Raw genomic sequence first — 15,502 nt, 5'->3', positions numbered from 1 at the left:
ATGCGTATATTATTTCTTTTTAGTGTATCACTTAGTTCTCTAATTTTCCCCTCATACTCCTGGATTTTTTTATCTCTCTTTTTCTCAGCTTCCTCTTTTTCCATAACTTTATCTTCTAGTTCACCTCTTCTCTCCTCTGCCTCTTCAATCCGAGCCGTGGTGGTTTCCGTTTTGTTATGTGTTTCGTTTAAAGTGTTTTTCAGCTCCTCGTGACTGTTCCTTAGTCCCTTGATCTCTGTAGCAAGAGATTCTCTGCTGTCAGCTATACTGTTTTCAAGCCCAGCGATTAATTTTATGACTATTATTCTAAATTCACTTTCTGTTATATTATTTAAATCCTTTTTGATCAGCTCATTAGCTGTTGTTATTTCCTGGAGATTCTTCTGAGGGGAATTCTTCCGCTTGGTCATTTTGGATAGTCCCTGGCGTGGTGAGGACCTGCAGGGCACTTCCCCTGTGCTGTGGTGTATAACTGGAGTTGGTGGGCGGGGCCGCAGTCAGACCTGATGTCTGCCTCCAGCCCAACGCTGTGTCCACAGTTAGACTGGTGTGTGCCTTCTCTTCCCCTCTCCTAGGGGCGGGATTCACTGTGGGGTGGGGTGGCCTGTCTGGGCTACTTGCACACTGCCAGGCTTGTGATGCTGGGGATCTGGCGTCTTAGCTGGGGTGGGTAGGCAAGGTGCACAGGGGCAGGAGGGGCAGGTTTAGCTCTCTGCTCCTTAGGTGATCCACTTCAGAAGGGGCCCTGTGGCAGCAGGAGGGAGTCAGATCCGCTGCCAGAGGTTTGGCTCCACAGAAGCGCAGAGTTGGGTGTTTGCGCAGAGCGAGCAAGTTCCCTGGCAGGAACGGTTCTCTTTGGGATTTTGGCTGGGGGATGGGCGGGGGAGATGGCGCTGGCGAGCGCCTTTGTTCCCCACCAAACTGAGCTCTGTCGTCAGGGGGCTCAGCAGCTCTCCTTCCCTTTGTCCTCCAGCCTTCCCGCTTTCTGAGCAGAGCTGTTCACTTATGACCTCCCAGACGCTAAGTCGCACTTGCTGTCGGAACACAGTCCGTCAGGCCCCTCCGCTTTTTGCAAGCCAGACTCGGGGGCTCTGCTTGGCCACGAGCCGCCCCTCCGCCCCAGCTCCCTCCTGCCAGCCCGTGGAGCGCGCACCGCCTCGCTGTCCTTCCTACCCTCTTCCGTGGGCCTCTCGTCTGAGCCTGGCTCCGGCGACTCCGTTCTGCTAATCCTCTGGCGGTTTTCTGGGTTATTTAGGCAGGTGTAGGTGGAATCTAAGTGATCAGCAGGACGTGAGGTGAGCCCAGCGTCCTCCTATGCCGCCATCTTCCCTCTCCCAACATCAAGCTTTTAAAATCAGGATGATCACAGTGGAATATTTGACATGACAATAAGTTTTTATCTTGTTAAAATCAACGCATACATATTAAGTTATGTTTATCACTGTGTTACTAGGTATATAATAATATCTATATATTACCTTAAAGAAAGTTTATTGAATTTTTTGAAATTAAATACGTTATGTAAAGGAAACATATACTATATGGAAACATTTTATTTGTATTTTGGAAATTGTTTCTCTGTTCTAGATAAAATAGCACATTTGGGGGAAAATGGAAATTTGAAAATTTTACTTCAGCTCTACTTATTTTAGTTTGATATATACTCATATAGTTAAAAATTTTTGTTGGCATTGATGTTGAGCTATATATTCCCTTTATGAATATTAGGACATGGCATATGCTTTTCTGTCTTTTCATTTAGTGTTCCTCAGCGGTCTGTTTTGGAACAAGCTCAGAAGCCCATTGACATCAGACAAAGGAGTTCACAAAATCCTCAAAATTGCCCAGCAGTATCAGGTGATTCAAAGCACAAAGTTTGAACAGTCAAAACATGGGACCTAATATTTAACAGTCTGTATTGCAGAAGTTAAGAAAGAATTTCAAGAAGAAATGAATCAAAAGTGTTAAGGAAGCCAAGTAGAATTAAGACCAGAAGGCCATTGGATTTGGCAATTGGGTGGTCATGGGTGACCTTTGAGAAATGGAAAGTAGTTTTTCTGAAGTTTATTTTTCTCTTTAAGTTGGGTAGTAGTTAGGAATGTGTCTGGGGAGGTGGGAGATGTCAACTTTAGTTTCTGTACCATCTGTGAAAAATATGGGAAAGGAACTTGGGAGAGACCGTTTTAACAGGCTAAAATGTATAAGCAATCTTTAAAATATTGAAATATTAAGTGGAGTAGTTTTAGGCATGTGTTTTATTTATCAATTTGTTATTTCAACACCCCAAAGTAAAATACATATAGTATCTCATAAACATCCCTAACTCTTACAAATTGATGTTTTTACTCAAAACACATTAAAACTTAATAAAATCATACAAAATCACTTCACAATTTGTGATAATAATTTCAAACAAGTATTTTATCTTAGGATATGCTTTTGAGAGTTTAAATGAATTATAGATTTGTGAAATATTGAGATAAAGCTAAACCTTATGTCTTAGATTATAAAATCTGGCACTATGTACTTTTAACCAACCTAAGTAAATTTAGCAAGGGCAAAATGCCTGACCGAGTCCTCAAGTCATCTTTAAAAACATAGAACACAGATTTTATTAAAATGTTAATAACAAAAAAAGGCATATAAGTGTACTGTATAAAAATCAAATATTTTGAAGGCCTGAACTTAAAAACCCCATTCTTCTTAGGAGACTCAGATAATGGTAGAATTCTTTAAATAGTAGTGTCCTCTCATACAGAAATATTATCTTGTGAGAAAATAAGCTTGCATGAAAAGTAACTTTAAGAATATTTTTCTCAGAATCTTTCTGGTTTGACTAGGACTAATTTTGCTAATACTGGGAAAACACCTAAAATTTTAAGGTTTATTTATATTGCCTTTTCTTAAATAAAGAAATTATATGAACATTGGTAAGGGGGAGAAGTGGATAGCATCTGTGTAGGTAATAGCTGAAGTTCTTTTCGACTCTAAAATTCTATTATTTTATTGTGTGTGCTACTTAGACCTAGATTGCAAAGTTTACTATGCAGGAAATCAGAGCAGCTTACCACAAATTTGCCTCAAAATCTCAAACACTCACCCAAATTTCTTATTTAGCCTAACAACATACCCAGAGACTTGAGAAAAAAAAAGTTTCCTGAAGAAGGATAATAAATTGCAAAAGTACTATGCCACAAGATACAGACATAAATTGTAGAGTGCATTCTGGATAATATATTCAAAACATAGAAGTGTTTGCAAATACATGATTTTTGGAATTGTGGTGTCTATACCATAGCTATAAATAGCAATATTGCAAATAGAAAAAAGGGATAGTACTGTTTATCTTCAATGTCTAAGCACACTAAAACAATAAGCAGGGACATAAGTGCCCCCTTAGTGAAACTTTTTCTGGGGATACTCAGCCAGATCTACTGATTTTTGAGCCTAAATATTCTCACTGGATTTTAACCACAGGTGCTATTTACTATACCATAAATCTTAATGTCAAAACTCCAGACTTCGAATCCAGGTAAATTTGCATTTTTAAAGATTTTTTTTTGTATTTTTAAGTAAGCTCTACACCCAACAAGGGGCTTGAACTTCCACCTCGGAGACCAGGAGTTGCAAACTCTATGGACTGAGCCAGCCAGGCACCCCTAAATTTGCATTTTAAATGGCAATATTTACACTATAGAATTCAGCTGTGCATTGTGATAGCAAGAGCCACATATGGCTTTTAAAATTAAAACTAAAATTAAAATGCCAACCCCTCAGGCACACTGGCAATATTGCAAATGCTCAATAGCCATGTGCAGCTACTAGTACTGTATTAGACAATGCAGATACAGAACATTTCTATCACTGCAGAAAATTCTAGTGCACAACATCGCTATAGAAAGATTCCCAGCTTTATAAAAAGCATTAGGTTTTGTCTCTTTTCAGTTGTTCACTTTTCAACTGTATTGAAATACTTCAAGATATATCACTGAGTGGAAATTGGGGGATTAAGATTGCAGGGTCAACTCTCCTCTTGAAAATGTTGTCTAATCTGTCATCTTCTAATGCACTGTTGAGCTCTTTTTCTACTAGTTAGTATGGTAGGCCAGTGATACCACCTAGCTCTTCCTATCCTAGATACATACTATTTTTTAAATGAAACTATTTGTCTACCAGTCTTACTGGATACCTTCTCACACAGAAATATTTAGCAAGTGTACACTTAATATTGAAAACAGAAAAGCCATATAGATCTACGACAGAACAAACCTTGAGCCTGCCATTACTCCTGAAAACAGAAATCTAGGATCTTGGCCCCATGATAATTTATTAGGTGGTATTTCCTGAATGGAAAGAAGCTACAAGAAACATACCAAGGTATTGAAATGGTACACTATAAAAATGAACGCAATGGTTGTGGTCATCACTTACTAATGTCTTTTTGGCATTCTACAGAATCTTCTTCTGAGGAAGAGAGTCCTGTAACCTGGAGGAGGTCCCAGTCATCACCGCCTTATTCTACTATTGATCAGAAGTTGCTGGTTGATGTTCATGTAGGTTGCCATCTTAACTCTTAACACATTTATCTGTTTCTTAAAAAACTTCTTTAGACCTGCATATTTTCATCTTCACTTGAGGGAAAGGCCAAAGTGTTTTTTTTTAATTAGTATTTCAAAGATAGATTTCCATTGCTATGTGAGTATGCAGAATATGAAATCTAGAAATTAAGCTTGAAATGGAGAAACTTTAAACTGATCATAAAATATTTTATATTCACATGCTTTTGTCAGAACATGTTCAGATAGGAGGGATAGAAAGGTCTTTGTAGAAGCTAATCTCAAATCAAGGAGTAAAAGCTAGATGTTCACTTTTAGCTAATATAATTTCTTGGATTATGAGGTAATACATAAAAATAACACATTTGGAGAAAAATAAAATGCCCTCTGACAGCATAAGCAATAGTCTGCCAGTTGTTTCCACAGTGTGCTTTCAGGTCACTCCATTTTACTTTTGTAATTATCCCTACCCTCCACATACACATCTCTTTCAGATTGCCTAAAGATTGCTTATATGACACCATACTTAAAGGTGCATTTATATTAATTTGGTTCTTAGAAGTGTTTGAGTTACTTTAAGACAACCTATGTACAAAACTAGAGCTAGGAAATTAAGTATCAATTTTAAGAGCTATGTTTTAATCCTAATATCAGAGGATATAATGAAAGGGACAAAATGAGTATACCCTCTATAGAGCATCAAATAATCTGTTTTACTTTCTATCACCAAAACCAAATGTCTATTCCTCAGCAGAAAAGTAGGGGCAATAAAAAACAAAGTGAATAAATTGTTCTCTTTGTGATCCAGAAAGGCCATTAATGATCATAGCCTGAAGTTTGGGTTTTGGCATTCAATCTTAAAAAAATGCTGGCTTTATCTTGTAAATACATATCTTCATTTCAATTGAAAATATATTTTAAAATATTGCCAGCTTGGAAACTTTCCAATCTAGAAGAAAATAAAAGTCTACTAGAGATTGCATTAACCTTTCTTGTGCACACAGGTTCCAGATGGATTTAAAGTAGGAAAAATATCACCCCCTGTTTACTTGACAAATGAATGGGTAGGCTCTAATGCACTCTCTGAAATCTTCCGGAATGATTGGTTAACTCCTGCACCTGTCATTCAGCCACCTGAAGAGGATGGTGATTATGTTGAACTCTATGATACTGGTGCTGATACTTATGGTGATGATGATGATTCTAATGATGCTTATGAAGATACCTATGACCATGACAATGGCAATGATGGCTTGGATAACCAGGTTGGTCGGGTTAATGATATTGGTGAAGACCATGATGATAATGACAATGATGAAGCTATTGATGACAAAGACAATAATCATGATGATGCTCCGTGTTGGCCAAGGTTGGTTTTTCTGGATTACTTGTACTACCAATATTTTAGAATGTTTCAATTATTTGCATGTTTGTTTTACTTTCAAATTTTATTACCAAAAGGGTGAATAATTGCACTTGTATATTAGTAAATGGTTCATTTTTCAATAATATATTTAAATTTTTTGATGCAAAACACTTCATTTTGCATTTTTATATGGTATATTTTATTAGTATTCAATTATTATGTTCCTTATAACTGGAATTGTTAATGTTTCTGTTAAAATTAGTGCTACTGAGTCATCTTATGCTGTAAAACCACAGTGAGTATATGAAATGGGGTAACAAATAGTGTGCTACGTAATAACTGTGTGATGAAGCCCTGATATTGCAAACAAAATCTCCAAATTTGCTGAGAACAATGAATTGCAAACTTGACTTTCACCTGATAATTTTAGGCTGAAACTTACTAACATGACATTATTCTTGGAATTCTGCAAACTGCTGTAACTAAATTCAGTACTCATTCAATTTTATCTTCTTATAGAGCAGCTGCCAAAAGTGGTAATATTTAGTGAAGTGATGTTTTTGGCATGCCACTAGTTGTTTGCTATATATATAGTTCCTTTCTCCTGCTCAAAACAGGCCAGTGTGTTCTTATTTACATATGCTCATGGTTTGTGTTTAAACTGCTCTCGAAGAAGATTACTTAATATAGTAAATGTTAACATTTTTAGAAAAATTATCAGTGGGAGAATTGTTTGCTTTATAATATTGAAATTCATATATTGTTTGGTTAATTTTCAAATGTTATTGGTGGATATACATGGCAGAACAGACCACAGATCATTCAATAGTTTTTTTTTTCTTTTTTACCAACTAAAAAATCTACCAGGAATTCCATTCTCAAATAAATTTGCTTTTGGGGGTGCCTAAGTGGCTCAGTCGGTTAAGTGCTGACTTCGGCTCAGGTCATGATCTCGCGGTTCGTAAGTTCAAGGCTAGCATTGAGCTCTGTGCTGAGAGCTCAGAGCCTGGAACCTGCTTCAGATTCTGTCTCCCTCTCTCTCTGCCCCTTCTCCCACTCGCACTCTGCCTCTCTCTCTCTAAAAGATAAACATTAAAAAAATAAATTTGCTTTCAGAATTATCATAGGTATATGTTTATGTTGTGTCTTAAACAAAAAAAAATCATTGAGACATTTTGTTAAGCTTGGTGTTCTTGGCAACTAATTAAATGACTCTCTCAGCTTAATGAAATCTATATTACTTATTTCCTGGTGGTGGTAATAGAAAAAATCAATGGGATTCTGTAGCAAAGTAGTCAATACACATGTTAGAAAATTGAGGCATATATTAAAATCAACAGAAATTAAATATATTGCAAGAAGAATTATTTGATGTTGTGGTTGTGCCAAAAATATGGGTTTGATCATTTATGTGGTTGTGAAGTTGCTAATGCATGTAGTCTATTATTTAAGAAAAAAAAAAAAAAAACATATTCATGCTGCTAACCTAACACATGTTCCTAATAAAGGATGCAAGTTCTCTTCCATCTGCCATCCACATGCAATTGAGGAATTGGTGGAGGTTATGGTATTAATTCAGTATTTAAGATTGACAGGATATAGGGGTATTTTTCTTGTCCATATCATACCGGTAGTGTTCACATAGAACAAAAATGTTCCTAGAGGTGGTACATATGTATCAGACACATCTGAGTTCTGTTTTATTTGCTGACTTTCAAATGTGTTTGTGTTCGGTGGCTATCATTAATTGGATCTTGTTATCAGACCAAGCTATGGCGATGGAAGCTACAAGCAAGATGGTAGAGATGGAAATGATGGTGGAGAAGGGACATGCAACAGCTATGGAAGTCAGAGAGTCAGTAGAAGCCATGGAGGAAGTGTAGCCAGTGGGGGCAGTGCGGCCATTGGAGACCATGAAGAACATGGAGCCAATATAGGCAATGGAAGAAAAGTCAAGGTAAATGGAGGTAAGGGAGTCAGTGGAACCAATGAAGAAAGTGGAGCCTTTGAACTCAGTGAAGGAGAAAATTACTCAGAGACAGCAGAGACAGATGGTCAAGGATTGGAGAGACTGACATCCCAGGACTTTGAACATCAACAGGAGGTAATACACCATTTGAAAAGGAGAATGAATTCCTCACCTTGTAAATGTGTTTTTTCATGTGATATTTCACATTTCCAGCCATTTCATATATTTTTAACTTCCATCCCAAAGGCTTAAACATTTTAAATTATAGCTATAGGTAGATCTTTACTTCTCATTTGTATGGTTTCTATTTACTTCTAGGGACAAAAATGTATTTTTTGTTTGCTTTTATTACTCAGATCACACATTTTGGATAGTGTCTCTTAACACATACATTTTTTTTTTTCTGGGAAGTTGTCATTGTGGTAATATATACATAAAATACAATTATCTATGTTAACTATTTTAAGTATACATTTCAGTGGCATTAAGTACATTCACAATGTTGTACAGCCATTATTACTATTAATTTCTACAATTTTTTCATCATCCCAAACAATTAAAACAGTTAACTCCCTATTATGCCTCCCACCAGTTCCCAATAACTTCTATTCTACTTTCTATCTAGGTATCTTATATAAGCAGATCACACAATATTTGTCCTTTTGTATCTGGCTTATTTCACTTAGCATAATATTTTTAAGGTTTATCCATGTTGTAGCATTTATCAGAATTTTATTCATTTTTAATGAATTCATTTTAATGAATAATATTTTAATGAATAATATTCATTTAATATTCATTTAATGAATAATATTCCATTGCATGAATATATCACATTTTGTTTATCCATTCATCTGTTGATGGTCACTTGGGTTGTTTTCACCTTTTGGCTATCATGAACAGTGCTGCTATGAATACTGGTGTACAACCATATGTTATTGGGGTGCCTGTTTTTGATTATTTCGATTATTTTGAGTGGAATTCCTAGATGTAGAATTGCTAGAGTGGAATTGCTATATTCTATTTTAACTTTTTGAGGAACTATTAACACATACTATTTAAATAGAAGTAATGTATTGTGTTTAGACAATGATTTTATCATTCACAAAACATTACTAACTTTATAAATAGTTTTAAAAATAGTCAAATAGCTTCACAAATGCCAGATCAATAGGAATGATCACAGAGAAGATTTCCTGGAGCATGTGGTATTTGACCTAATTCTTGACAAACAGGAAGTTCTTAGATATCTGAAAACACAGGTGATATTCCAGACAGAGGGAAGATCATGCCAATTTACTTTCCCAGACTGTTGTCCTATCTCACAAACTGGCTTACAAGATGCCATGCTCTTTCATGAATTAGTGCCCTTGTGCAAACTGTTCCCTCTGTCTGTAAGGCTGCCCCCTCACCTCTTCTCTGCTTGGGTAATTAGTCATCCTCATGATCCAACTTATATATTATCTTTTTTTTTTTTTTAATATATATGAAATTTATTGTCAAATTGGTTTCCATACAACACCCAGTGCTCATCCCAAAAGGTGCCCTCCTCAATACCCATCACCCACCCTCTCCTCCCTCCCACCCCCCATCAACCCAAGGTTGCTCTCAGTTCTCAACAGTCTCTTATGCTTTGGCTCTCTCCCACTCTAACCTCTCTTTTTTTTTTTTTTCTTCCCCTCCCCCGTGGGTTCCTGTTAAGTTTCTCAGGATCCACATAAGAGTGAAACCATATGGTATCTGTCTTTCTCTGTATGGCTTATTTCACTTAGCATCACACTCTCCAGTTCCATCCACGTTGCTACAAAAGGCCATATTTCATTTTTTCTCATTGCCACGTAGTACCCCATTGTGTATATGAACCACAATTTCTTTATCCATTCATCAGTTGATGGACATTTAGGCTCTTTCCATCATTTGGCTATTGTTGAGAGTGCTGCTATGAACATTGGGGTACAAGTGCCCCTATGCATCAGTACTCCTGTGTCCCTTGGATAAATTCCTAGCAGTGCTATTGCTGGGTCATAGGGTAGGTCTATTTTTAATTTTCTGAGGAACCTCCACACTGCTTTCCAGAGCGGCTGCACTTTTCAGGATGGAATTATATACCCCTCCCTGTGTGCTTGCAAGCGTTTTGCCTATAGTTTAATTTTAGTACTTGTGACATTGTATTTGGTTGTTTACTTGCTTTTCTGCCATACTAGATTGTGAACTCTTAAAAGGCAGAAGCTATGTTTAATCCATCCTCAATTACTTTTCTCTGTCAACTCACCCAATCCCAGGGTCCAAACTAGGAGTTGGTCTATGATAGATAGACACAATAATTACAGAAGGAATTGAGGAAGGAAGAAAATTCCCTAGATAGTTTCCAATGGGAAAGCAGTGGGAAAGACTCTCTCTCTCTCTCTCTCTCTCTCTCTCTCTCTCTCTTTCCTCCCACCCCCTCCCTACTTGTCTATCTAAATTAAAGACGTTAAAACAGGATACCCTATCAGTTTTGTTTTCTTAGCACCCCTGGGTATCTCTATCACAGGGAACAGTTTTTGACATTTACAGAACGAATGGGTATTCTTTTCATTTTAATTTAAAAAAGACATGTTGCCATACAATACTTTTGTTGCTGGAAAGGTCATAAAAACAAGTCTTTGACAGGGCAGTACAGCTCTCTCAATGCCAAGAATCACTGTTTAGATGCAAAGAACTGCTTATCAATAGAAAGGCTTACCAAAAACAGTTGGTATGTTTTGCACAGGACATGGCTCCCCACATACATTCTGTCCATTTTGTGGCTTTTATCCTTGAGTTTCTTCTACGTAAGTTGATGGAAACCAACCAGATTTTCAGTGTGGCATGTTCACCCTAGAATTTGTGTTGGTTGATATTCCATCATTAGCTTTGTCATAAGACAAAATAGAATTGATACCCCCAACTCTGGTGACTTTCTTATTTTTTCAAGTGGCTGTTTAGCATGGCATAGCTGAACATAAGTTTTAAAATCAAACTTTGGCTTCAAACTCTGGCCCTCCTACTTATCTCTATGACTTTGAATAAATTATTTAAGTTTCATAAGCGTTTGTTTCCTTGTAAGTAAACTGAAGATAATTATACTTATTTTTGGGTTGATATAAGGATTCACAATAATATGTAAGTAAAATAACTAACAGTGTACTTAGTATATAATAAAATTCCACAAATATTAGGCCCCAAATTTCACAGTTAGGGATTTCAAGTTCATTTAATTTTTCCTCTGACATCAATTGTCTCAATGGATGAGATTGTTGAGTTCTTCTGAGAAATGTAGATTTTAAAAGGATAGGGGCGCCTGGGTGGCTCAGTCAGTTAAGCTGCTGACTGGGCTCAGGTCACGATCTCACTGTATGTGGGTTCGAGCCCCACATCGGGCTCTGTGCTGACAACTCAGAGCCTGGAGCCTCTTTCAGATTCTGTGTCTCCCTCTCTCTCTGCCCCTCCCCCACTCCCGCTCTGTCTCTCTTGCTCTCAAAAAATAAATGAACATAAAAATGTTTAAAAAAATAAAAGGGCATGGAATTATAAATGCTACAAATTTTGCATTCTCTTTTCCAAATGACCTCTAGGCATATTATATTTCTTTCACAGTTAATCTCTGAATAAAGTCAAAATTGGTTTTTGATCTTCTTTTAGGAGCCAGGTGGAAGAAGTGAGGCCTCAAATGCCATTGCCTCAGATGCTGCACCAGCAGCACCTGATGACAAGAATGACAGCATGGATATATTGGAAGCGTCAACACAATCAGGTTTTTTTGCCAGCCACTCATCTCCTTCTAATAGTTCTGGGAGGGCTGCAAATGCTGACTTTGCCAGTGCCATCTGTAAGTATGTTAATATAATCTCCAAATGTTGCAGTCTGTTCACACATTGTAGTGTTTGACCACTGGTTCATCGGTTCATGATCCGAAAAGAATGAAATCATTCTTATATTCAGTTAACATAAATTCGGATGAATATATGCTTTAAAAAATATATTCTTCACTGAGTCTTTATGGCACCTAAATTTGAACTACAAGTACGTATGGGGCACCCGAGTGTCTCAGTCGGTTAATCTGACTTCAGCTCAGGTCATGATCTCACAGTTCATGGGTTCAAGCCCTGTGTCAGGCTCTGTGCTGATAGATCAGAGCCTGGAGCCTGCTTCGGATTCTGTGTCTCCCTCTCTCTCAAAAATAAATAAACATTGAATAAAAAATAAACTACAAATAAGTAATCGAGTACCTCATCTGGGTTTATTATTTTTTGGCAATCTAATTGTGGTAATTTGAAATATATTCATATTCAGAAAAGTACTTTAACTATCATGATTTGTGTTATCTGATGGTTTAGGAGTTACAGAAATGATAAATCCTGGATAAACAAAATACAATAAAGGAAAAGAAGCTTTTCTATGCTGTGTCTTATTTGTGGAAACATTCAAGCATATTTGGTGTGTACACTAGTAATTTCTCTGAATATCTTACCTTTACTTTTCACAGTGTATGCTGGGTTAATGGAAGCACCTGAGAAATCACCTAAGCCACCATCTGAAGTCAACGTTAACCCACTATATGTGTCTCCTGAATGTAAAAAACCACTAATCCACATGTATGAAAAGGAATTCACTTCTGAGATCTGCTGTGGTTCTTTGTGGGGTATGTTTAGCTTCTTAAAACTGAGTTGTTCCTTTTTAAAGAATATATTTTTATCAATGTAGCAAACTTGTGAAAAAGCATAGATGTTAAACACTTGTTTCTTATTACTAAACCATTATCAAGCAAATAAAACATATTTATTTATAGTAGTTCATTTGTTCCCTTTTTTTTACTGATTTATTTTCACTCAATTCAGTTTGATTTTTGATGCTTGAATTGGCAATCATCCCTACCCTTTTTATTAACTTTGTGTGTGTATGTATATATATATATATATATATATATATATATACATACACACACATACATATTTAACTTATCTGTAATTAATGTAATATTGGATTAGGCTATGATTATTTAAAAATTTGAGCTTAGTATTTTTTAAAAAATTTTTAAATGATTGTTTACTTTTAAGAGAGAGACAGAGTATGAGTGGGGGAGGGGCCAAGATAGAGGGAGACACAGAATCTGAAGCAGGCTCTAGGCTCTGGGCTGTCAGCACAGAGCCCAACACAGGGCTTGAACTCATGAAGGGCAAGATCATGACCTGAGCCGAAGTCGGTCACTGACTGAACCACCCAGGCGCCCCTGAGCTTAGTATTTTTAATTTAGGGTAGTGTGTAGCATATAATACCTAATGAGATATTACAAGACAGATTTCTTTACATTCTTGTTTTTAAATAATTTTGAGGATTGGGGCACATGGGTGGCTCAGTCAGTTAAGCGTCTAACTTTGGCTCAGGTCATGATCTCGTGGTTTGTGAGTTCCAGCCCTACATTAGGCTTGCTGCTGTCAGCACAGAACCCACTTCGGCTCCTCTGACCCCCCTCTTTCTGCCCCTCCCCTGCTTGTGGTCTCTCAAAAATAAATAAAAACAAGCAAATAAATAAATAAATAAATAAATAAAATAATTTTGAGGATTTGTAGAGAAAGTTCCTTTGATAATGTCTTTTTTCAATGTTTCAAGTTTTTATTTAAATTCTAGTAGTTAACATGCACTGTAATACTAGTTTCAGGAGTAGAATTTAGTGATTCATCATTTAACATGTAACACCTCATTCTCATCACAATAAATGCCCTCCTTACTACCTGTCACTCATTTAGCCCATCACCCCGGGCAACCTCCCTTCCAGCAACGGCAGTGTGTTCTCTATACTTGAGAGTCTCTTTTATGGTTTGCCTCCTGTTATTTTTTTCTTTCCCTGTGTACATCTGTTTTGTTTCTTAAATTCCACATGTAAGTGAAATCATATGGTATTTGTCATTTTCTGACTGACTTATTTCACCTAGCGTAATACTCTAGTTCCATCCACATCGTTGCAAATGAAAAGATTTCATTCTTTTTATGGTTGAGTAATATTCCGTTGTATATATATACATCTTCTTTATCCATGAGTTTATCCATCATTTGATGGACATTTGGGCTCTTTCCATAATTTGGCTATTGTTGATAATGCTGCTATAAACATTGAGGTGCATGTCCCCCTTCAAATCAGTATTTTTGTATCCTTTGGGTAAATACCTAGTAGTGCAATTACTAGGCCATAGGGTAGTTCTATTTTTAACTTTCTGAGGAATCTCCATACTGTTTTCCAGAGTGGCTGCACCAGTTTACCTTACTACCAACAGTGTAAGAGGGTTCCCCTTTCACCACATCCTCACCAACATCTGTTGTTCCCTATGTTGTTCATTTTAATCATTCTGATAAGTGTGAGGTGATATCTCATTGTAGCTTTGATATGTATTTCCTTGATAATGAATGAGTGATGTTGAGCATCTCTTCATGTGTATGTTAGCCATCTGGATGACCTTTGATAATGTCTTAATGATAGATTTTTTCAATCCTTTGCTCCAGAATAATTATAACCATATTAATAAGGCTCAGACAATATTTTACTAAAGTTAGTCTGATCATAAGTGAAACAATAAATAAATGGAAAGAGGGAAGAAATTCAAAGTAAATTCCAACCTCTCACTTGCAATTTCATAGATTTTGCTTAATGTATGATTGAACATGGGACAGAATTTTAAATTAAAAATAGAGCAGTGTAGTAAACAGGGACAGAATTTTAAATTAAAAGTAGAGCAGTGTAGAAAACAGTATAGTTATATGGACTGAACAACTTGGAAAAAACCATGTTATCCTCAAAGCTAATATATTATGTCAGATAACAAGAAAGCAAAGTTTACTTCATTATCATTTCAGTCAGACAACTACCCAGAGATCTAGTTAGTGTCTCGTTCATTTTTATAACTTGTGGTTTTATATTTTGAAAAATAAAAGATTATGGTCAAAATTGACTATATTTTCCCCTCTGTCTCTGATTCCCCTGTGGGAGGAGATGCAGTTCCTAAATCCACCACAGGCCATTACTTAGAGAACTGGTAAAGGACAGAGTAGGAAGGTAAAAGCAGAGACACTTGCCTTTTCTCCTTATATCCTTGAAACACAAATAGTCTACAAGTAGAAGGAAGACACTGAAATACTCTCCATTGTATTACTTTGATGAGTTTTTCCTCAGGTTATGGGGGGAAAACTCCCACAGTGGTTTGAAGTATATTCTAATTTAGCGTAATCTTCCATTTCAGTCCTCTCATTCAGTCTTTAAACCGTGTTTATGTTTGAATAAATAGAGCAAGTAGACTATAGAATGTAGAAATTTAGATAAATAAAAGTAAGAACTACTTTCATAGGTATTTAAAAATGTAAGTTTTAAATATTTGCATGAACACAGAATCACTCAATTTAAAAACAATTTGTATATAATTATTTTAAAAGCATTAAAACCTTTAGTTATAATTAGGAATGACAAATCAACTGAATTGAAGTTTTCATATGCAATAGACATCCTTAATGTTTAATGGTAATTTTCAAAACGGTTGATTAATTTTTCTAAAGTTTGGGACACTGCTAAAGGATGCTCAGATATTTATAAAGTTCTCCTTT

General features: G+C 36.3%; 1 protein-coding gene across 1 annotated transcript in view; it reads left to right on the top strand.

Moving 5' to 3' along the window:
• NRK (Nik related kinase) overlaps positions 1–15,502 on the top strand; it is a 155,432-nt gene that overhangs the window by 119,466 nt on the left and 20,464 nt on the right. Inside the window, exons 11-16 of the mRNA XM_040468433.1 lie at positions 1,729–1,857; positions 4,456–4,553; positions 5,561–5,925; positions 7,687–8,026; positions 11,555–11,741; positions 12,399–12,554. Coding sequence (XP_040324367.1) covers positions 1,729–1,857; positions 4,456–4,553; positions 5,561–5,925; positions 7,687–8,026; positions 11,555–11,741; positions 12,399–12,554 — 1,275 coding nt within the window. The remainder of the gene's footprint in view (positions 1–1,728; positions 1,858–4,455; positions 4,554–5,560; positions 5,926–7,686; positions 8,027–11,554; positions 11,742–12,398; positions 12,555–15,502) is intronic.

The sequence above is a fragment of the Herpailurus yagouaroundi genome, unplaced genomic scaffold (assembly GCF_014898765.1).
Source record: "Herpailurus yagouaroundi ecotype Mexico unplaced genomic scaffold, PumYag 67700, whole genome shotgun sequence".
Lineage (NCBI taxonomy): Eukaryota > Metazoa > Chordata > Mammalia > Carnivora > Felidae > Herpailurus > Herpailurus yagouaroundi.
The sequence above is the reverse complement of the archived record's forward strand: the minus strand, read 5'-3'. Positions and strand labels throughout refer to the sequence as shown.